Consider the following 22,514-nt stretch of genomic DNA (forward strand, 5'->3'; position numbering starts at 1 on the left):
ATAGATGTATTTAAGGGGAAGCTAAGGAGGATAGTATGAGGGAGAAAGGAATGGAGCATTATAGTGATGGAGTTAGACAAGAAGACATTCAGGTGGGGCAAGGGCACAAAAGCGGGCCTGAACTGAGTGGGCCGAATGGCTTGTTTCTGTGCTGCATTCTATGCAAATAGTTGCAAAGCATTTTGAAACATCTGGAAGTTGTTAAAGGTGCTAATATCAATGTAAGTATTTCATTCTATTTTATATGAAGTGACTGCCCATTGTTATTACTGGCAGTGGATGAGTAGAGATGAAGTTAAGAAACAAAGCTGTCTGCATATATAATAGTGCCAGTGTTTTTGACTCCAGTAGCTGATCACTAACATCTCTGAAAGAGGATCAGTCTTTGAGAAACCATGGCTGGGCCCAGCCTCCGCTGTTCACTGCACTGAACTTCATTCATTCAGAGCTGGTTGAGATGGGAATGAGGTGCCTGCAGCACTCTGATGACCTACATCTCATCTTCATTTCCATGCAATCAGTATGATTCTATGTCTCACTGGTAACGCTAGAATAAAATATACATGGAACTGACGCAGTTCAAAAGAAATTTATTCCTGAAGATGCTCTTGCTCCCGCCCAATTTATAATGGCTGCTTCCTCTTCCTTTCCCTAGCCAATCAAAAGAACCCTGGAGGAATTATCGAGAGTTGTGTCCTTGAATATCTCTAAACATTACAGAGCAGCATTGACAAAGGCTGCTATTATCTCCACTGTGTGGGAGCCAGTCTTTTGTGTGTGTGTATGTCTGTCTGTCTGCGTGTTGTGGGGGAGAGACGGGAGACAGGGGTGGGGGGGGGGAGGGCGGAGTGGGGCGGAGACGGGGAGGGGGGAGACGGGGTTCGGGGAGACGGGGAGGGGGAAACGGGGTAGGAGGGAGACGGGGGAGGGGGAGACAGGAGACAGGGAGGGGGAGGGGGGAGATGGGGGAGGGGGATGGGGGATACGGGGGGAGGGGGAGGGGGGAGACGGGGGACGGGGAGACAGGGGAGGGGGAGACGGAGGAGGGGGGAGGGGGGAGACAGGAGACGGGTAGGGGGGAGGGGAGGAGACGGGGAGGGGGAGGGGAGAGACGGGAGACGGGGGAGGGGGGAGACGGGGGAGGGGGGAGATGGGGGAGGGGGGATACGGGGGGAGGGGGAAGACCGGGGAGGGGGGAGACAGGAGACGGGTAGGGGGGAGGGAGGAGACGGGTAGGGGGGAGGGAGGAGACGGGGAGGGGGAGGGGAGAGACGGGAGACGGGGGGGGAGACGGGGGAGGGGGGAGACGGGGGAGGGGGGAGACAGGAGACAGGGAGGGGGAGGGGGGATACGGGGGGAGGGGGGAGACGGGGGGGAGGGGGGAGACGGGAGGGGGGGTGACAGGGAGACGGGAGGGGGGAAGATGGGAGGGGGGGAGACGGGAGGGGGGGAGACGGGAGGGAGGAGGGGGAGGGGGAGTTGGAGTCTATTAAGAAAAATGGGCCAGATTTTCTGACTTCGCCTGCAACTGGGATCTCCAGTCCCAATGCACAGTGAACGGAGATTTGGCTGAGTGCCAAATTCTCTATTCTGGCCATCGGGTAAGAAAAATAGCAATCAGCCATGGGGCCATTTCTTGTTACTGCAGTTGGATCCATTGGGTAGAAATCAGAGTTTTGCACCACCAACAACTAATGGCCAGTTTTTAAACAGTTCAGCAAGAAAGATTCATTATAAAGAGGTTAGGGACAGAAGTAGTTTAAAATAAATGATTACTATTGTAATAACATGCCATATTATCGAGACACTAAACCTTAATTAGGAACTAAAGATATTTATTGATAAAAAGAAACTATGTACAGGGACTTGCAGCCCAAGATTGCCATAGAGCAGCCTCCCCAGCTACTCATCCTTACATGCTTACTTCATGACTTCTAGATATATTCTGCCCGAGAGAGGACTCCACCCTCTGGGGTGATCACTCACTCTCAGTTCCCATTGGTCCCTCAAGCCAGGTGATGCCCGTTTGCTGTGCTATATAAAAAGAGACAGACACAACAATCACTACAACTATGTCATGTTGAACTTGTATAAGGCCTAGTTTGGCCTTAGCTGAAGTATTGAATCCAGTTCTGGCTGCTGCACTTTAAGAAAGATATGAAGATATTGGAGAGAGTGCAGAAAAGAGAATGATTCCGGGGATGAGGATTCAGTTGTGAAGATAGATTGGGGAAGTTAGGACTGTTTTCCTTGGAAACGACAATCCTTAGAGGAGATTTGATAGAGGTGTTCAAAACCATAGAACGGAACCATAGTAGAAAGGGAGAAACTGTTCCCGCTTGTGAAAAGGTCGAGAACCAGAGGACTCAGATTTAAATAATTAGTATAAGAAACAAAAGTGACATAGGAAACATCTTTTCACTTAGCGAGTGGTTAGGGTCTGGAATGCAGTGCCTGAGAGTGTGGTGGAGACAGGTTCAATTGAAGCATTCAGAAAAGAATTGGACTGTTAAAGGAGGAATGTGTAGGAGAGAATGACACTAAATAAACTTCTTCTTCAGAGGACCAGTGCAGTCACAGTGGGCCGAAGGCCCTCACTCTGCACCTTAACAATCTTGTGATTTGGTGAAAGTCATCACAATCTCATTGACTAGGACCATGAATATTTCTGAAACCTGTGGATCACAGAATGGGCACTGTCTCTGCTTCCACTGTTATGTACGCATTCACTCACCCTTGGAGAAGGAGACATTGAGGATGGCCTATCTCTCCCTTGAGTCCTCTGCATCTGTGACATATCTGACCTCAGGTTCTCTACTGTTTAGTACCTACTGAGTGCGCAATTAGTCATTAAGTTGCTAATTAGTCATTAAGTCATTGAGCTGTGTCAGTAGAGGTTGGATTGTGAAGTCAAAGCTGAGCAACTTCCAATGTTACAGTCAGGTAACTGGCCCAAGCACCTTCCACATGGATGGTGTGTCACACTGTACATACTGACCTCAACCTTAACAAGATGCCCTTTATCATTCTGACCAGCCAAGGTCATCATAATTATCCAGGACATCTACTCTCACCTAAATGACCCCAGCGACTACACTTCTACAAGTACTTCAATAGCTGAAAAGTGCTTTGGGACATCCTAGGATTGTGAATAAAATTAAGTCTTTCTTTTCTGCTATGGGGACGGTTGCATACTTATATTGTTACTGAGCTGGTAATCTAGAGGCTCAGAGGGATATCGGTGTCTCAGTTTAAATCCGTAAATTAAATTAACCAAATCTGGAATAAGACACTAGACTCATTAATAATAGGACCAAATTCTGGAACAAAATACTAGTCTCATTAATAATGATCAGCAAACTACTGAATTGTCATTAAAAAAACATCTGGTTCACTAATGCCTTTCAGGGAGTAAAGCTGCCATCCTTATCTGGTGTAGCTCACATGTAACTCCAGGCCCACAGCAATGCGTTTGATGCTTAGCTGCCCTTTGAGCTGGTCTAGCAAGCTACTTAGATCAAACCACTGCAGAGAAAAGCACATGGATTGCAGTCATTCATGAATACTCACAACCATGCTGGCCTTCATAGCGAGGGGGATTGAATATAAAAGTAGGGAAGTCTTGCTGCAGCTGTATAGGGCATTGGTGAGGCCGCAACTGGAGTACTGTGTGCATTTTTGGGCGCCGCACCTGCGCAAAGATATTTTGGCCTTGGAGGGAGTGCAGAGGAGGTTTACTAGGCTGATACCGGAGTTGAGGGGGTTGAGCTATGAGGAGAGGCTGAATAAACTGGGCTTGTACTCGTTAGAGTTTAGAAGAATGAGAGGAGATCTCATTGAGACGTATAAGATGATGAATGGGATGGATAGGATAGAGGTGAAAAGACTCTTCCCGCTCAAAAAAGACAGTAGGACTAGGGGGCACAGCCTCAAGATAAAAGGGGGGCGGTTTAGAACGGAGTTGAGGAGGAACTTCTTCACTCAAAGGGTGGTGAATCTCTGGAATTCTCTGCCCGTTGAAGTGGTGGAGGCTGCCTCGCTAAATATTTTTAAGACGCGGGTTGATGGGTTTTTGATAGGAGAGGGGATTAAGGGTTATGGGGAGAGGGCGGGAAAGTGGAACTGAGCCACGACAGATCAGCCATGATCTTATTGAATGGCGGGGCAGGCTTGAAGGGCTGGATGGCCTACTCCTGCTCCTTATTTCTTATGTTCTTATGTAATACATGAATTCCTTGTCTCACAAAAATGAATTTTTAAAAAACCCATGTAACCCTGTTGCAAAGTCTCATGGTGATCCCTATTCTGTTCTGTGGTCTCTCAGTCAAGCCAAGGTGGGCCCTATGGAGCTAAGCTCTATTCGGTTCTCACCCAATGTCTAATTGCATTAGTAACAGAGATTACTGGACATCAATCAGAAGCAATATTCAAGACCAATCTCCTCCTTTCTCACAAGGAGACCTAAAACAGAATGCTTATCAACATTGGGAAAGGGTGAAAGGATAAATCTAAGGATCAAATTAGGTCTATATTGGTCTACAGTCATGCACTACTGTCACTAGGTAGACAGTAGATTAATTACAATGTACTGTATTACTTATTAGGCAATCTCACTTTGAGCACTCAATTTATAAACAAGGTGGGAATAGAATTAAACTTCCAATAATTCTTTTTTTATTGCAATAGTTTACATCACAGGGAGCGGGGGGGGCAATGTTTTACATTTATATAATACTTTTCGTGACCTTAGCGCACCCCAAACTACTCACAACCAATTAAATCCTTTAAATATGTAATTATTTATACTGTAGGAAATGCAAGCTCCCAAACACAGCAAGAAGATAATGGAGGAAATCTTCCAGTTTCTGGTTGGAGACTGGATGTATGACTGGACCCTATCGGTCCCTGTGGGGATTGCCTGGGAAGTTTAACTCCTGATGGGTAATTCCACTAGTTCCTGGGACCTTCTGCGAATATCTTTGAGTCAGAGACTTTGGATGGTTCCCTGGTTTGGTTACCCAAGAAATGTAGGCCAAATTGAAACTTAGTTTAACATTTGGGTAACTGCAGAACTTGGCCCCAATTTCCCGGACTGCCACTATGAACCCCAGCCCACTACCTCCCCAACTTGACTACCCCTGACCACCCCGCTGACCAAAATCTCCCACTCAACCTGACTGTCCAACCACCCCCCCCAAAATCTCCTGACTATCCTCAGTCTGACTACCTCTGACCCTCTCCCAACTAACCTCTCCCTACCCAACCTCACTAACCATCCCACTACCCAAGCCCCCATTTCCCTCCAAATCTGACCACCCCGACCCTCTCCCAACTAGCCTTTCCCACCCAACCTGGCTACACTCCCTATCCTCCGATGCCCTCAATATGACTACATCTGATCCCACCCTTGCCTAACTTCTCACTGTCCGATCTGACTACATCCCCAAAGTCCTGACTACCCGCCTTATTCCACCCCTGACCCTCTCCCAACTAATCTCTCCCCATCCAACCTGACTACACCCTTGACCACCCAAACAACCCCCTGACCTGATCTAACTATCATCCCGACTAACCCATAACCTGACTACTCCTCCCAACCAACCCACCCCCTCCCACTCAATTACCCCCATGACTTGACTACCCCACCTGATCACCAATTCTAGGGGCGGCAAGATAGCACAGTGGTTAGTACTGCTGCTCCACAGCTCCAGGGACCTGGGTTCAATTCCTGGCTTGGGTTGGTCTCTGTGTGGAGTTTGTACATTCTCCTCGTGTCTACGTGGGTTTCCTCCGGGTGCTGCGGTTTCCTCTCACAGTCCAAAGATGTGCAGGTTAGGTTGATTGGCCATGCTAAAATTGCCCCTTAGTGTTCTGAGATGCTTAGGTTAGAGGGATTAGTGGGTAAATATGTAGGGGTATGGGGGTAGGGCCTGGGTGGGATTGTAGTCGGTGCAGACTCAATGGGCCGAATGGCCTCTTTCTGCACTGTACCATTTCTATGATTTCTATAACTCCCCCTTGATACCCACCACCCTCCTGACTTGATCCAACTATCTACTCAGTTCAACTAACCACTCACCCATCAACCCATACTACCCACTTACCCTTCACTCATTTATCCATTCACTAACATTCAAACTGTGGCACAGTGGTTAGCTCTGCTGCCTTACAGCACCAAGGACCCAGGTTCAGCTCCTGCCTTGTGTCACTGCCTGTGTGAAGTCTGCACACTCTCTTTGTGTCTGTGCGGGTTTCCTCCAGGTGATCCAGTTTCGTCCAACAATCCAAAGATGTGCAGATTAGGTGGATTGGGCGTGATAAACTCTCTCTTAGTGTCAGGAGGACTAGCTAGGGTAAATGCATGGGGTTGTGGGCATGGCGCCTTGGGTGGGATTATGGTCGGTGCAGACTCCTTTTGCACTGTAGGATTCTGTGATTCTATGAATTAGACCTTTAAGATAACCAATTGGCAGCTGGTGCTATAAAAATGGCTTGAGTCCTGCCTTTCATCAACTCTACTCCGTTCTGACCGAGTTCCCGACGGACACTATGCTGTGCATTTCTATGGAAGCTGGGCTCAGAACAACGCAGCAGAAATGTACAGCAACCTCAAGTTGAGGAATCGTTGAGTGCTGCAGCAATCCAACAATCATTGGTGCTGCCCAGGAGACCCAGGTCAGAGGTCAGATAATCAATTTTGGCTTTAGGTGAGGGATAAACCTTAGCCAGGACACTGGAAGAATCTGCTGCTCTTTGACATAGTGCAGTGGGATCTTTTACGTCTACTGAAGAGGGCGGAAAAGGCCTTTATTGGTTTAACATCTCATCAGACAGACAGCAGCACCTTCCTTGCTGTGCACTTCCCTGGGTTATTAATTTAGCGATGGTGCCATTGTGCTGGCCTTTCCTTAATATGAACAGGACATGATTCTCACCAGTGGCAGAGAGTTATGACTGTTAGTCCCACAAGTGACAGGATAATGAGAGTGCACCTACTCACAGGATTAGCTCCTGGTAAGACTGGGAGGTAAATTGTTCTCAAATGTTCATTCATTTTGAAGATATATAGAGGAAGCTGCAGGAAGACTGCAGGTAAGAATGAAATATGGTGCATCTTGTTCTAGGTATGTAATGCAATGCGTCAATCAATCACTGTCCCGTCATCTTCAAGACCCGGAACAAACAAAAGACAGCAAATTATGCAGATAATAGCAAACATCAGACGCAGAGCCATGAGTAAGTAGTCCAGACTAATGCTCCCAAACCATGCTGAGGGAATCCTGCAACTGCCTGAGGTGCCATCGTTTTGGGCAAATTTTAAACCATGCATGGGAAAGATCCCTGGCACTGTTCAAAGGAGAGGAGGAGGGGCACTCACAACATTTTTCCCTCAGCCAACACCTCAGACAGGTGGACTACTTGTGTTATCTCATTGCTAGTTGTGGGATTTTCCTATGCACAACATGACAACCGCATTTCCTAAATTCCAAAAGCGACAAACTCCTTCATGGCTCTGAAAAGCTGTGAAACATTCCAGAGTTGTGGAAGATGCTCTGTAAATTCAAGCCTTTGGTTTTTTTAAAGAGGAAATTCAATAAGAAACCCTGGACTCTGAGATTTATCGAATGTCTCAAAGTCTCACTCAGTCCTTAATCCACACTAACATGTAAACTAAAATATAACACCTGCGTGGCACGGAGGAAATGCTGCACTATCGAGAGCATGACAATTAATCGAGGCCTTCTCTGCTTGCTCAGATCTCACTCACACTTTTTGACAATGAGCAGGAAAACTCTCTGCTGCCCTGGCCAACATTCTTCCCTCAAGGAACGCCACCAAGAACACAGAACACAGGTCAGTTCATCATGGCTGGTTTTGAGATCTCACGGTGCTCAAAACGGCTGAAGCATTGGCTTACATAACAATGGTCACTGCTGCATTGATCTGAGTTGTATGCCTAGTGCTGTGGGATATTTCTCAGTGTTATGAAGGGCGCCATCTAAATGCAGCCTTTTATTTCTCCTCTGAGACTCACTGATGATGACTTCAGACAAGCTGCCCTTGGTACCAACATCACTGATGTTTTGACCAGTGGCTAACAATGTTGAAACGTGCCTGGGGCCTGTTACTGTCACCGAGCGCACATCCTCCATGCTTATGCCCAAGTCGTGATCACAATTGCTGTCTGTAACTCAAGGGGTCTGTCATCAGTTTCATCAACACTCTCACTTTCAGTAAATAACACAAGCTTTCTGTCAATTCAATTTGGACCAAATGTACACCGATCTCCAGTGTGAAATTAAACATGGAAGGGGGGGGTGGAGCAGGAGGGAGAGGGGGTCTTAAGAAAGCAGAAGAGTGTGTGTGTGTATGGGGGCGGGAGTGGGCGGGGAGAGGGGATGATGGTGATGGGGGGAGACCTCTCTGATGAATGGGGGGACCCAAGTATTATTTATAATTCAGATAATAGGCTGCCCATTCGGTGTCTTCCGACCAATGATAAGCAGCAAGTTTGCTTTAATGTGAGCAGCTGTCCTACATAATAACAGCGTCAGCCTGGTTATGAAATCCACTGGATTTCAAACTCAATTAATCAGTGCAGGGGAAGGGGAGGGGGAATGAAATGTGAAGAGATGTAGCTCCGAGAGAGAGAGAGAGAGAACAGACAAATCTGCTCCTGATAGTTAACAGGAGCTGTGTCTGACTCGTCTGATGTTACGGGGTCCTGGATACCTGGGCTGAATATTGGACTGCCCTAGGACTCAAGCACGCCCTGGAGCACGAGGCAAGGCAGACAGTCCTTTAACTCCGATAGACCTGCTTCCGTCTGCCCTGCGTAGACTGCCTCTTCAAGTCGGGGGACGCCCAGAGACTTACCCTGTGAGAACGGAAAGTCAGGCGTGGGGTGAGGCAGAATCGGCATTGCAGAATGCACCGGGTCCACTTGTTCTTCAAGCTGATGAGGCGCTCAACACGGAAGAAAAGAGAAGAGGTCGGGGGGCAAGGAGGCTGTAAGGAAGGAACTTCCAGCCCTGCTCATGACACCAATGGTAAGAGGAATGTTGGGCATGAGCGCTCACGGCGCATTCGCTATCCCCGCGAGCGATACTTGGGTCTGACAAAATTCAGGTTTAAACTGCCTGTGCGTGCAGCATCATTCAGCTGCAATATTCATCCTTTTCCTTCAGCAAATGTCCTGTGAAATTTCTGTTCCCTTTCACTTCCACTTTCAGCCCTTCCTCTTCTGAAGGTGTGCACCATGTGCTGACATTACAGCAGCAGAGACCCGGAGGTAATCTGACCAAGTTCTATGAAAATTTGAATGGGCCAGATTGCCTGTCTGCCTGCTGATAGATTATTCCAGTTTAACAGACTGAGGAGTGCCTGAGGACACCTGTTTCTACTGTGTCAGAGGAGGATCGGGCAGGAGGTTGGGCGGTTCCTCTTTGTTGGAGAAGAGAATGAGAGCCTTGAAAATCGATAGCCAGCTGGTCTGGTGGTTGGTGGCCACACTCAGGCGGGAGTTGGACTGGTTCCTGACTGGGGCTGAGGCAGCATCAGAAAGAAGATAAGTGACTTTGCTGGACATAGTTGGCCCATGCGATCTCTAGGGAGACATTCTGAGAGAAAGTCTTCTGAGGAAAGAGAAATTTCAGAAAAAATCCTCTCAGAATTCCTTCTATCTTCTTTCCCACGGGATGTTTCCCATAGGATATTTTCCTTTGTTTTCTTTGCCTCTCCCAGGCAGTTGCACACCCAAGGGGGCAGTGATGGGTTGGGGGTGCAGTTTAACCCTGTGTCAGTTCTCGGTATTTGGTGCGATCTGGAGTGGATGCTGGTATTAGGGGAGAACTGATGATTCAGATTTGGCCTCAAGAGTGTGTGGGTAATGGAGCCTCACCACCAATCCCAGGACTATCCAGCTGCCCGATTGAGAGAGAAACATTGGCCAGGGCATCAGGGAGAATTGTCCTGTTTATTTTTTTGAAGTATAGTCATGGAATTATTTAGTCCACCCCAGAAGGCAGCAGGGCCTCAGTTTGTTATCTTATCCTAGGCGTTCACAAACCATGGGTCGATCATTTGGGTTCACGGGCTGTGAGGAGTGGAGAATCTGGCAGCTGGACAATCCTGGGATTGACAGTGAGGTTCCATTACCCATACACTCAGAGGCCACATCTGAATCGTCAGCTCTCCCCTGACACCAGCACATACTCCTGATTGCACCAAATCCTAAACATTTACATGGGGATCACAGTGTGACCTGAGAGAGGATATACTGGCACTGGAGAGGATGCAGAGGAGATTCACTAGGTTGATTCCGGAGTTGAGAGGGTCGTCTTATGAGGGGAGACGGAGTAAACTGGGACTCTACTCATTGGAATTCAAAAGAATGACGGAAGATCTTACAGAAACATATAAGATTATGAAGGGAATAGATGAGATAGAAGCAGAGAGGTTGTTTCCACTGGCAGGTGAAACTAGAACTAGGGGGCATGGCCTCAGAATAAGGAGAAGCAGATTTAGGGACTGAGTTGAGGAGGAACTTCTTCACCCAAAGGATTGTGAATCTGTGGAATTCCCAGCCCAGTGAAGCAATTGAGGCTACCTTATTGAATGTTTTTAAGGCAAGGATAGATATATTTTTGAACAGTAAAGGAATTAAGGGTTATGGTGAGTGGGCGGGTAAGTGGAGTTGAGTCCATGAAAAGATCAGCCATGATCTTATAGAATGGCGGAGCAGGCCCGAGGGGCCAGATGGCCTACTCCTGCTCCTAGTTCTTATGTTCTTATGAAAGAGTTTAAGAAGCACAGTCTTAAGTGTCACAGTGTTAGCCAAGATTACGTGCGCTGCTCTCTAGAATGAGACTCGAAACTCTAAACCTTCTGACTCAGGGACACACATGCTGCCCACCCATTGAGGTGGCTGACACCTTATGATGAGTGTGAAAGTTCTTTCTTTTTTTTATCATTTCTCTTTTCCAAATGATTTTGTCCTACTGTTTTGGAAATTGTGTTGATGGGAATTAAACTTGGAGATCAATTGAAAGAAAAATTGGGGATGCAAGCCTTTCGTGATGGCAACTGGAATGATATCATAAGGAAATGTACAAGATATTAAATAGCTTTAAAAAGGTGAGTCCAGAGCAACACATAGCAATGCTAGGATGCCAAAACCAGGAGACAAAATTAATAGACTTAGATCTCAGAAAGAACTTTGTCCTGTGAAACTGATTATCTCCAGATTGTAGGGAATTGCAGAAAGAATTCTTCAATTCAGAGCAGAGACAGTAATACAAGCCAGGTAAAAATTGTTCCAATGTCTCGGAATATTTTTGTTGTTCTTTGGACTTGCACATTAGAGATTATCCTCAGAATCTCAGCAGTTTCTTTATTGTTACTAACTTTCAGATAAGATTCTTATGGAGTGCTCAGGATAACTGACGTTGTTAGAAATTGGTTTCAACAGCTAGATTCATTCTGTGCTCTCAGAGAATACTTTGGTGTTCAGAAGGTGACAGAGCATCAAACTTCACAACTTATTTTAGACATGAAGGTCGGGATATTCCCGATTCTTTCAGGGTTGGGGGTGAGAGGCAGCAAGACTGGCCAAAATGGCATGGGATCTGCTGAGGTGCCAGGAGTTAAAAGGTGATCTCCTTTTGTACACTCTACTATGTGTGAGAAACCTTCGGTGTGGTATCGGCAGGAAGTGATTAAATCTCCAGGAATATGCCCAACCAGAGCCGGTAACCATGAGTGAAGGGAAATCAGCAATTAAAGAGAATTTTAGCAGAAGAGAACCAGTGTCCCCTTTGGGATTATGTTTCCTACTCAATGCCATAGGGAAGAAATCCAGGGTGAACCTGAAAGTGCTTAGTCACTTGAAGAAAAAGATCACATTAATAAGTGATTAAAAAAAAACAAGATTTCCAATCAAATGTCCTTACCAAGTATATATTTACCAAGTATACAAGACAAGTATATGTTTCAAACACTTTGAGGGAATGCATTGAAGGTTCAGTAGATTGATCCCTGGAATAAGAGGGATTAAGTAGAATGAGCCTTTGCCCTCTGCAGTTTAGAAGGATAAAAAGTGAGATCATTGAAATATATTACACAATAGATGCTGAGAGGCTGTATCACCTGGAGGGTTGAGAAATAGGAATCATATGGTGGGATCTTCCGGTCCTGCCCACCAGCAGGATTTACCTGTGCTGCCAAAATCAATGGATCTTTGGCTGGCTCAAGCATTTTCTGTCGGCAGGATTGGAAAGTCCTGACCATGGGTGGGAATTCTCCGATGTGGCACTGCTGCCAGCGAGAATGGAGAATCCCAGCCACCAGTGAGGTTGAAGAATTCTGGCCATCGTCTCCAGATAAGGAGTCAACTATTCTTTTCCCAAAGGTAGGAGAGTCTAAAGCTAGAAGGCATAGGTTTAAGGTGAGAGGGGAGAGATACGAAAGTGTCCAGAGGGGCAATTTTTTTCACACAGAGGGTGCTGAGTGTCTGGAACAAGCTGCCAGAGGTAGTAGTAGAGGTGGGTACAATTTTGTCTTTTAAAAAGCATTTAGATAGTTACATGGGTACAATGGGTATAGAGGGATATGGGCCAAATGCTGACAATTGGGATTAGCTTACGGGTTTTAAAAAAAAGGGTGGCATGAACAAGTTGGGCCGAAGGGCCCGTTTCCATGCTGTAAACCTCTATGACTTTGGGATTCTATTCAGAACTGAGATGAGGGGGCAGTTTCTTCACTCACAGAGTTGAGAATCCATGGAATTGTCTATTCCGGAGGTGGGCTGGGGGGAGGGGCGGACTGCTGAGTGAACTCAGGACAGAAATCTGTCAATTTTTGAACTAAAGGAACCATGGGGATAATGTAGGAAGCTAAAGCTGATGTGAGAGTTCAGCCATAATATGATTGAATATGGGAGCAGGCTCCAGGCTTGTGTGTCCTTGTGATGGCTCCTACTTTTAAAGCAAAGCTTTTCTGTTCAAAGTTAAGTAGCTGAATAAAGTTTTCACCTTTTCCTTCTCCATTGATTCATCAACTCTTCTGTTCCACACAGATGTCAGGTGAGGTGAGTGAAACAAAGTAATAGAACTGTGAACCATTGATGGAAAATGTATTACTCTTGCTTTCTTGCGAAAGGTTAATGATGAGATTCAAGATACAGCTGTGAATAATTATCAGTCTCTGTATTTCTGTGAGATTTCCTGTTTCTTTTAAAAAATCTTTGTTGGTTGCTTATCTTTTCGTCTTGTGGGAATTATGTTCACACCAACATGGTCACTACACGTGGCACAGACTGCCACCCCAATGAGGTGTTGGACTGGGTGGGCACTGTAAGAAGTCCCACAACACTAGATTAAAGTCCAAATAGTTTATTTGGAATCACGAGCTTTCTGAGTGCTGCTCCTTCCTCAGGTGAAGGGGCAGCACTCCGAAAGCTCATGATTCCAGATAAACCTGTTGGACTTTAACCCGGTGTTGTGAGACTTCTTCCTGTACCCCAGTGAGGCATAGACCTCTGACTTCAACACAGGTGTGATGGGCAACGCTGGTCTCCATAACTCCCAGAAAAGACTGGCATCGTTCTAAGTTCAGCAGCATTCATTTGAAATATTCTGCGTTCTGAAGCAATATTTCAGTCATCATTTAGTGATCCATTGACATGCCTGGCAACTAACCGACATGAACTGAAATCACACAAAGCTGAAACAACATCATTTGCAAGCATCTAGCATCATTTCAATGCTCGGGAGGCATTTGACTGACATCAAAGAAGCTTGCTTGTGAGGCAAAATGCCCAGTTTTAGCAATCATGGCAGAATTAACTAAGTTTCAGAGGATTTTTAAAGTCCCAGTTGATGCAGTGTATGTGAGCAGTGTGTAAACTGTTTGACTTAGCATCAGTGCACCGATCATTGTGATTATTATGGTGGCAGTGTGTAGACTTGGAGGAATAGTGCATGAAACAAATTTGAACAAATTCTTCAAACACAATTTCAGTATTCCCCTAACATATGCCCAGAGACATTCATCATCCATTATGTGTATCTTTCCGATTCCTTGCTATGCCTTCTGTGCGTAATCTAATCTAATCAATTGGGCGGCACAGTAGCACAGTGGTTAGCACTGCTGCTTCACAGCTCCAGGGACCTGGGTTCAATTTCCAGCTTGGGTCACTGTCTGTGTGGAGTTTGCACATTCTCCTCATGTCTGCGTGAGTTTCCTCGGGTACTCCGGTTTCCTCCCACAGTCCAAAGATGTGCGGGTTAGGTTGATTGGCCATGCTAAAATTGCCCCTTAATGTCCTGAGATGTGTAAGTTAGAGGGTAAAATTTATGGGGGTAGTTCCTGGGTGGAATTATGGTCAGCGCAGACTCGATGGGCCAAATGGCCTCTTCCTGTACTGTAGGGATTCTATGAACTTGCAAGCGAAGTTTGGTTAGATTTTGCCACTGTAGGATTTGGGGTGTCCAACTGGAAACATTCACCAGCGAAATCACCAATGCAGCAATGTCTGAGCACATAGCGCAACAGATCAGTTGGAATTGCTTATTGTCTTCTTGTGAGTTGTTGCTTAATGCAGCACCTACTATAAGGCTAAGGGAAGCAGGTTCGAATGAATGGACCCCCACACTAATTACCAGGAATCCTGGATTATCACAGCTCAAAGGACCCCTGCACTGGCTTCATCCTGCTAGTAAAAAGTCTTAAAGTGGCTAACAACGTGTGTGGTTAGCTGCTTTAAGACTTGAACCGCAGGTTAGGTATAAAGATTCGCATCCTAATCAGTAATCTGTAAACTGTCTATGCTTTATATGCTCTGTCTGAGGCCAGAACTCTCCATTCACCTGATGAAGGGGCTAACCCGAAAGCTTGTGAATTTACTATCAAATAAATCGGTTGGACTGAAACCTGGTGTTGTCAGACTTTTTACTGTGTTTACCCCAGTCCAACGCCGGCATATCCACATCATTCATCCTGTTATCCAGATTGCTGGGTGGAAGAGATTCTGGTGTTGAGAATATTCCAGGGTATGGCAATTCTGTCCCCTTGGAACAAGAGGAGATGACTCTTTGCTCAGTTTGACACCTGAATATATGTACAGCCAGCGATATTCTGAAAGTCCAGCATAGTGAGACCCCCTGTGACCTCTACCCACCATTGGAGACAAGGAATGTTTAAGCCCCTTGCAGTCGAATTAATAAAAGGTCGCTACTAAGCTAAGAGGAGGCAAAAAGTGCTTCATTTTGTCACGCTTTCCCTCCTTTGATCTTTTGATAAATAAGTGTGTGCTGAACTGCCAGGGATTTAATTAATCCCTGCCTTTACCAAGCAGAGAGCTTCACCACAAACAAGGGATAGGAGAGGTAGACAAATTCCTTTTCACACAGGAAGATTATTAGAACATGAAAAGTGTCCCTATAAGTGATGACTCGGCAGGGACTCATCATTTAAATGCAAATTGGGCAAAGTGGTTGAAAGGGAAGGTTATAACAAGATGTGAAGAATAGACCAGGGATATTGGACGAGAGTCAACAGAATGCTGATGCAGATACACATGCAGAAACAGCGACTGAGGATTTCTTCCACACTTGTGCTCAGAAGTATTTGACATCCACTCTCAAGCCAATTGTGCCATTCTAAAGATGATGGCTATGGAAGAGAGCTAGGCAGGCAGTGCAGAAATCGCCTGTGACAATTCCCCTGCAAAATAGATGTACCGTTCTGGATACTGGTGAGGGGAATGGCTTTCAGGGGAAAACAGCAAAAGCAGAGTACTGCTGCAGAGGGGAGGAGTAAAATGTGCGGGATTGCAATAATTAGAGGGGATTCAATTGGGAGGGGAACAGACAGGTGTTTCTGTGGCCGCAAATGCGACTCCACGATGGTACGTTGCCTCCCTGGTGCTAGGTCAAGGATGTCTCTGAGCGGGTGCAGGATATTTTGAAGGGGGACGGTGAAGTCAGTGGTCATCGTACACGTTGGTACAAATGACATAGGTAAAAAAAAAAGGAATGACGTCCTAAAAGGAGAACATAGGGAGCTAGGAAGCAAGCTAAAAAAGTAGAACCGCAAAGGTAGTGATCTCAGGATTACCACCTGTGCCACGTGCTAGTCAGAGTAGAAAAGCAGGAATCATAGGATGAATAGGTGGCTGAAAAGGTAGTGTGGGGGAGGGTTTCAGATTCCTAGTTCTGGGGCCAGTTCTGGGGGAGGTGAGGCCTGTACAAACTGGACTGGTTCACATGAACAGACTGGGAATGGAGGGATACAACCGAATGGTCTAGTTGGACCAATGAGCAGCGCAGGCGTGGAGGGCTGAAGGGCCTGTTTCCTGTGCTGTACTGTATTGTTCTTTGTTCACCTGGGCAGGATCAGGACTGATGTCTTTTGGCGGCGGTGGGGCTGGTGCAGTACTTGATAGAATGGTTGGAGAGGATTTAAACCAATATGGCAGGGGGATGAGAACCTTTGCAAAGATTCAGAGCAGGGGGAATTAAAAACAAGAACAAAAGACAGAAAGGAGAATAAGGTAAGTGAGAGACAGAGAAATCAAGGACCAGAATCAGATAAAGTCCGAGTAAAACATATTAGGAAAGGGAAAACAGAGGTTAAAAGTGCCTACCTTAAGGTTTTGTTCCTGAATGATCGGAGTATTCAAAACAAAATGGGTGAATTATTTGCCCAGATAGATGTAAAGGGATATGAAATAGTTGTCATTATGGAGATGTGGCTCCAAGGTGGCAAAGGATGGGAACTAAACATTGAGGGCTTTTCAGTGTTTAGGAAGGACAGACGGAAAGGAAAAGGTGGTGGAGTTGCACTGTTGATTAAAGATGATATTGATACAATATTGAGGAAAGATATTAGCAAAGATGATGTGGAATCTGTATAGTTCAAGTTAAGAAACAACAAGGGGCAAAAAACATTGGTGGGAGTGGTGTACAGACTACCAAGTAGTGTAGTGGTAATGTTGGAAAGAGCACTGGACAGGAAATCGGAGATGCAAGTGTTAAAGGAACATCTGTGATTATGGGCGACTTTAATCTGCATATAGATTGGGACAGTCAAATTAGTCACAGCACAATAGGGGAGGAATTTCTGGAGCACAAACGGGTTGGTTTTCTGGAGCAGTACATTGAGGAACCAACAAGGGAACAGGCCATCTTGGATTGGGCATTGTACGATGAGAAAGGATTAGTTGGCATTCTAGTTGTGAGAGAACCTTTGGTGATGAGTGGTCATAATATGATAGAATTCTTTATCAAGTAGAATAGTGATGCAGTTGATTCTGAGACCAGGGTCCAGAATATCAATAAAGGTAACTATGATGGTATAAGGCATGAATTGGCCATGATGGACTGGGAAACATTGTTGAAAAGGAGAGATAATGGACAGGCAATGGCAGGCATTTAAAAAACAAATAGGTGAACTCCAGAAGTTGTTTATTCCTTTTTGGTGCAAGAGTGGTAAGGGAATTGTGGCCAAACCATGGCTTACAAGAGAAATTAGAGATAGTATCAGATTCAGGGAAGAAGCAGACAATTTGGCAAGAAAGAGCAATAGGCCTGAGGATTGGGTTTAAAATTCAGGGATTGATTAAGAAGGGTAAGATGGAGTATGAAAGTAAGTAGAGAAATAAAAACTGACTGAAAGTTTTAATAGGTATGTAAAGAGAAAAAGATTGACAAAAATGAATGTGGGCTCCCCACAGTCAGAAAAGGGAGAATTCATAATGGGGAATAAAGAAATGGCTGAGGAATTAAATTCATACTTTGTTTCAGTCTTCGCAATGGATAACACAAATAATATTCCAGAAGTGCTGACAGAAACATGTTTTAGTGAGGAGCTGAAGGAAATCAACATTAGTAGAGAAATAGTTTTGGGGAAAGTGATTGGATTAAAGGTGGATAAATCTCTAGATCCTGATAACCTTCATCCCAGAGTACTTAAGGAAGTGGCACTGGAAATAATAGATCCACTGGTGGTTGTTTTCCCAAAATTTTGTGGACTCTGGAATAGATCCTACAGATTGCAGGGTAGCTAATGTAAGCCCATTATTCAAAAAGGGAGGTAAAGCGAGAGCAGGGAACTATAGACTAGTGAGCCTAACGTCAGAACTGGGGAAGTTGCTAGAGTCCATTATCAAGGATTTCATAACTCGGTATTTGGAAGGCAGTGGTATAAAGTCAGCGTGGATTTACAAAAGGGAAGTCATGTTTGACAAATCTATTGGCATTTTTTGAGGATGTAACTAGTAGAGTTGACTGAGGAGAACCAGTGAACATGGTTTATTTAGACTTTCGGAAGGCTTTTGACAAGGTCTCACATAACAGACTACTATGTAAAGTTAAAGCACATGGGCTTGCAGGTAATGTCTTGAGATGGATAGAAAGCTGGTTAGCAGATAGGAAGCATAGAGTTGGCATAAGTGGGTCTTTTTCTGATAGGCAGTCAGTGACTAGTGGGGTTCTGTAGGGATCCGTGCTAAGACCCAACAGTTCACATTATATATTAATGATTTGGAAAAGGGAACTGAATGTATTATCTCCAAATTTACAGACGATACAAAGTTGAGTGGGAGGGTAAGCTGCAAAGAGGATTCAGAGATGCTTCAGCATGACTTGGATGGGCTGAATGGATGCAGAGATGTTTCAGCATGATTTGGACAGGCTGGATAAATGTGAGGTAGCACTTTGGTAGCAATAATAGGAAGACAGATTATTCAAATAATAATTTTGCATGGGTCTAAATTGAGAGGGGCGGATACTCAACTAGACCTTGGAGCCCTTGTGCATCAGTCATTGAAAGTAAGTGCGCTGGTACAGTATGTGGTAAAGAAGGCAAATGGTGTGTTGCCCTTCATATCGAGAGGATTTGAGTATAAGGATAGGGATGTTTTGCTGCAATTGTATAGGGTGTTGGTGAGGCCACACTTGGAGTATTGTGTGCAGTTTTGGTGTCTTTATCTGAGGGAGGGTATCCTTGCTATAGAGGGAGTACGGCAATGGTTTATCAGGCTGATTCCTGGGATGGCAGGTCTGTCATATGAGGAGAGATTATGTTGGTTAGGATTATATTCATTGGAGTTTAGAAAAGTGAGAGGAGATCTCATAGAAACTTATAAAATTCTAACAGGGCTAGACAGGGTAGATTCAGAAAGAAGGTTCCCAATGGCGGGGGAGTCCAGAACTAGGGGTCATAGTTTGAGGATAAGGGGTAAACCTTTTAGAGCGGAAGTGAGGAGAAATTTAGGATGGGGGGGGGTGGTGAATGACCCACTTGATGACAATACACCCAAGTTTCCTTGATTCTTTACATATGTCCATCAAATCTTCCATTTGAACCGACCTTGGCCAACAAAACTGGCAACCCTCTGCCTGCCCTGTCCACTCTCGAGCATTGTCCTGCTGTTTAGTCCGGGAGCATCTCAAAATTATAGTCATTTTTCAGGCACAGCAGGAATGAACATCATTCTTTTGATGTTTAACTACATTTTATTACTAGAAAATGCCACATTGTTTTACTTCTAATGGATTTCTGTGACATAAGTATCAATCACATTAAAAGTCATAAACCTTCCCTGATTGAACATTTTAAACATGCTGTGCCTAATGGCTGATGGTTTAATGATTTGAAATGTACATTTTAAGCCTCAAAAAGAAGTATGCTGATGTGCGTTCAGTGTTTCCTCAGATCTCAGTTGTCCATGTCAATTTATACCTGTTTATGCATATTTTAGCTTTGGGCTTATTTCAGTGAGATTGGCAAAGTACCTGACTGTAACCTGACATTGGCAAAATGGGCATGGGTTTGGGCACATTTTTAAATTTGCGTTTAGTTCAATGTGTTACATTGTCTCCCCACTGTTATAACTCTGGGTGTTAATCAATATGCCCTGCAAGAGAGAGGAAGTATGATACGTGATATGATACATTTGGGCAATAGTTAAATAATTGGCATTGTGTGTGCAAGCTGGTTAGTGAGTGATAGGGGTGTGGTGCATCGAACAGTGTTTGGTGGTTTGTGACCTTTGAGAATGAATTCATTGATCTTAATCGTTCATTTCAGGTCATCGAGCTATTTGCAGCACTGCATTCAGGGGTGGGACCCTCCAGTCCCATCCATGCTGGAGCCTGTTGTGAGAGAGAACGGAACATTTGGTGAATCAGCCAAAACTCCATTCACTTCCAGCGTCACCGAAAAATCCCAGCCACGAACAATGATGGAAGATTTCGGCCCAGGTCCAAGGGGTTTGATTCCTGGCATTGACTACCACAGATATCTATTTCCAATGCCTTTACATGGCATGTCTGGGAGGGCCACCAAAGGTCCTCTAGCTTTAGAGGACCTTCCTCCTCCTTTATTACCGATGGCACAGTCATTAGTAATGCTGCTCATAGCACCAGGGACCTGGGTTCGATTCCTGGCTTGGGTCACTGTCTGTGTGGAGTCTGTACATTCTCCCTGTGACTGTGTGGGTTTCCTCCGGGTGCTCCAGTTTCCTCCCACAGTCTGAAAAATGTGCTGGTTAGATGCATCGGCCATGCTAAATTCTCCCTCAGTGTACCCAAACAGGTGCCGGAATGTGGCGAGCAGACGATTTTCACAGTAACTTCATTGCAGTGTTAATGTAAGCATACTCGTGACACTAATAAATAAACCTTGTTAAACTAAAAAAAACCTCCACCACCATTGCATCCAGTGCAGCATTAGAGAACCTTAGAGGACTCAAATTGATCAATGTATCTTCTTAGACTCTCTTAAACTGTGTCAGCACCTGCTTCAGATTACTGCATCCTCCTTCCCCCATTCTTTCTTCAGGAAAAAGATACAGAAGTCTGAGGTCACATACTATCCAACTCAAGAACAGCTACTTCCCTGCTGCCAACAGACTTTTGAATGGGCTGACTTTATATTGAGTTAATCTTTCTCTACACCCTTACTATGACTGTAACACTATATTTCGCACTCTCTCCTTCCTTCTCCCCTATGTACTCTATGAATAGTATGTTATGGTTCTATAGCATGTAAGAAACAATACCTTTCACTGTATATCAATACATGTGACAATAATAAATCAAAATCAAATCAGAGTCAAACACTTCAGATCAACACGAGGTTCCTAACTTGAAGAGTTGGGTAGAATTTTACAGCTCCATTCTGTCCATTAACTCTATGCCTTTCTTGACTGATGTTGCCGGAGCTGCTGGCTATCTCAGCATTTTGTGTTTTGTGTTTATGTGTGCTCACTATGTGAGTACTCGGGCCTCTCCCGAGACATGCAGTTAATCACTGACTGCTTGCAGCATTGGTGAATATTGGCAGACAGCACTGTTCTCAGAGTCTCACAATTTTACAATAATATTGTTTCTCAAGTACTAACTGAGGTGCAAGGGCACCTGACAATATGACACCAACATGGAAGCCAAATATTATTGATGCTTGAGATCTGAAATGAGTGGAGAAAGTGCTGCAGATACTCAGTGGACAAGGCTTCGTCTGTGAAGATAAAAAGACAAACAAAAACCTTTCATTTCATGACGTTTTTTTACACCCTAGCTATGACTATAACACTACATTCTGCACTCTCTCCTTTCCTTCCCCATGAATGGTATGTTTTGTTTGTATAGCACACATGAAACAATACTTTTCACTGTATACTAATACATGTGGCAATAATAAATCAAATCAAAAAATCTTTCATTGGTATGGATAAAGTCATTGAGTTGAGACAATTCTGAGCCTAAGTTTGCCATCAGCCTAAACAGCAACGCACACCCAAAATCTCACAAGAGTCGGGAAGCGAGATTCTCACCGGTGAGAATTCATTTCCCGATTTTCCACGCCCCTCGCCCATGATGTAATGAGGGTAACAAGCCTCATTCAAATAAATTTTCATGAATTACAATTATCAGACTTAAGAACATAAGAAGTAGGAGCAGGAGTAGGCCATCTAGACCCTCGAGCCTGCCCCGCCATTCAATAAGATCATGGCTGATCTGTCGTGGCTCAGTTCCACATTCCCACCCTCTCCCCATAACCCTTAATCCCCTTGCCTATCAAAAACCCATCAACCCGCGTCTTAAAAATCTTGAGCGAGGCAGCCTCCACCACTTCAACGGGCAGAGAATTCCAGAGATTCACCACCCTTTGAGTGAAGAAGTTCTTCCTCAACTCCGTTCTAAACCGCCCCCACTTTATCTTGAGGCTGTGCCCCCTAGTCCTACTGTCCTTTCTGAGCGGGAAGAGCCTCTCCACCTCTATCCTATCCATCCCATTCAACATCTTATACGTCTCAATGAGATCTCCCCTCATTCTTCTAAACTCTAACAAGTACAAACCTAGTTTATTCAGCCTCTCCTCATAGTTCAACCCCCTCAACTCCGGAATCAGCCTAGTAAACCTCCTCTGCACTCCCTCCAAGGCCAAAATATCCTTGAGTAAGTGCGGCGACCAAAACTGCACACAGTACTTCAGCTGCGGCCTCACCA

The 22,514-nt window shown here is 45.1% G+C and overlaps 1 protein-coding gene across 5 annotated transcripts in view; it reads left to right on the forward strand.

Moving 5' to 3' along the window:
• The first annotated feature begins 8,885 nt into the window (after nt 1–8,885).
• grip2b (glutamate receptor interacting protein 2b) overlaps nt 8,886–22,514 on the forward strand; it is a 357,455-nt gene continuing 343,826 nt past the window's right edge. For all 5 annotated transcript variants that reach the window (XM_080184152.1, XM_080184180.1, XM_080184188.1 and 2 more), the window contains exon 1: nt 8,886–9,050. In XM_080184152.1, coding sequence (XP_080040278.1) covers nt 8,930–9,050 — 121 coding nt within the window. In that variant the 5' untranslated portion in view covers nt 8,886–8,929. The remainder of the gene's footprint in view (nt 9,051–22,514) is intronic.

This window comes from Carcharhinus amblyrhynchos, chromosome 3 (genome assembly GCF_965287045.1).
Source record: "Carcharhinus amblyrhynchos chromosome 3, sCarAmb.v2.hapA, whole genome shotgun sequence".
Classification (NCBI taxonomy): Eukaryota; Metazoa; Chordata; class Chondrichthyes; order Carcharhiniformes; family Carcharhinidae; genus Carcharhinus; species Carcharhinus amblyrhynchos.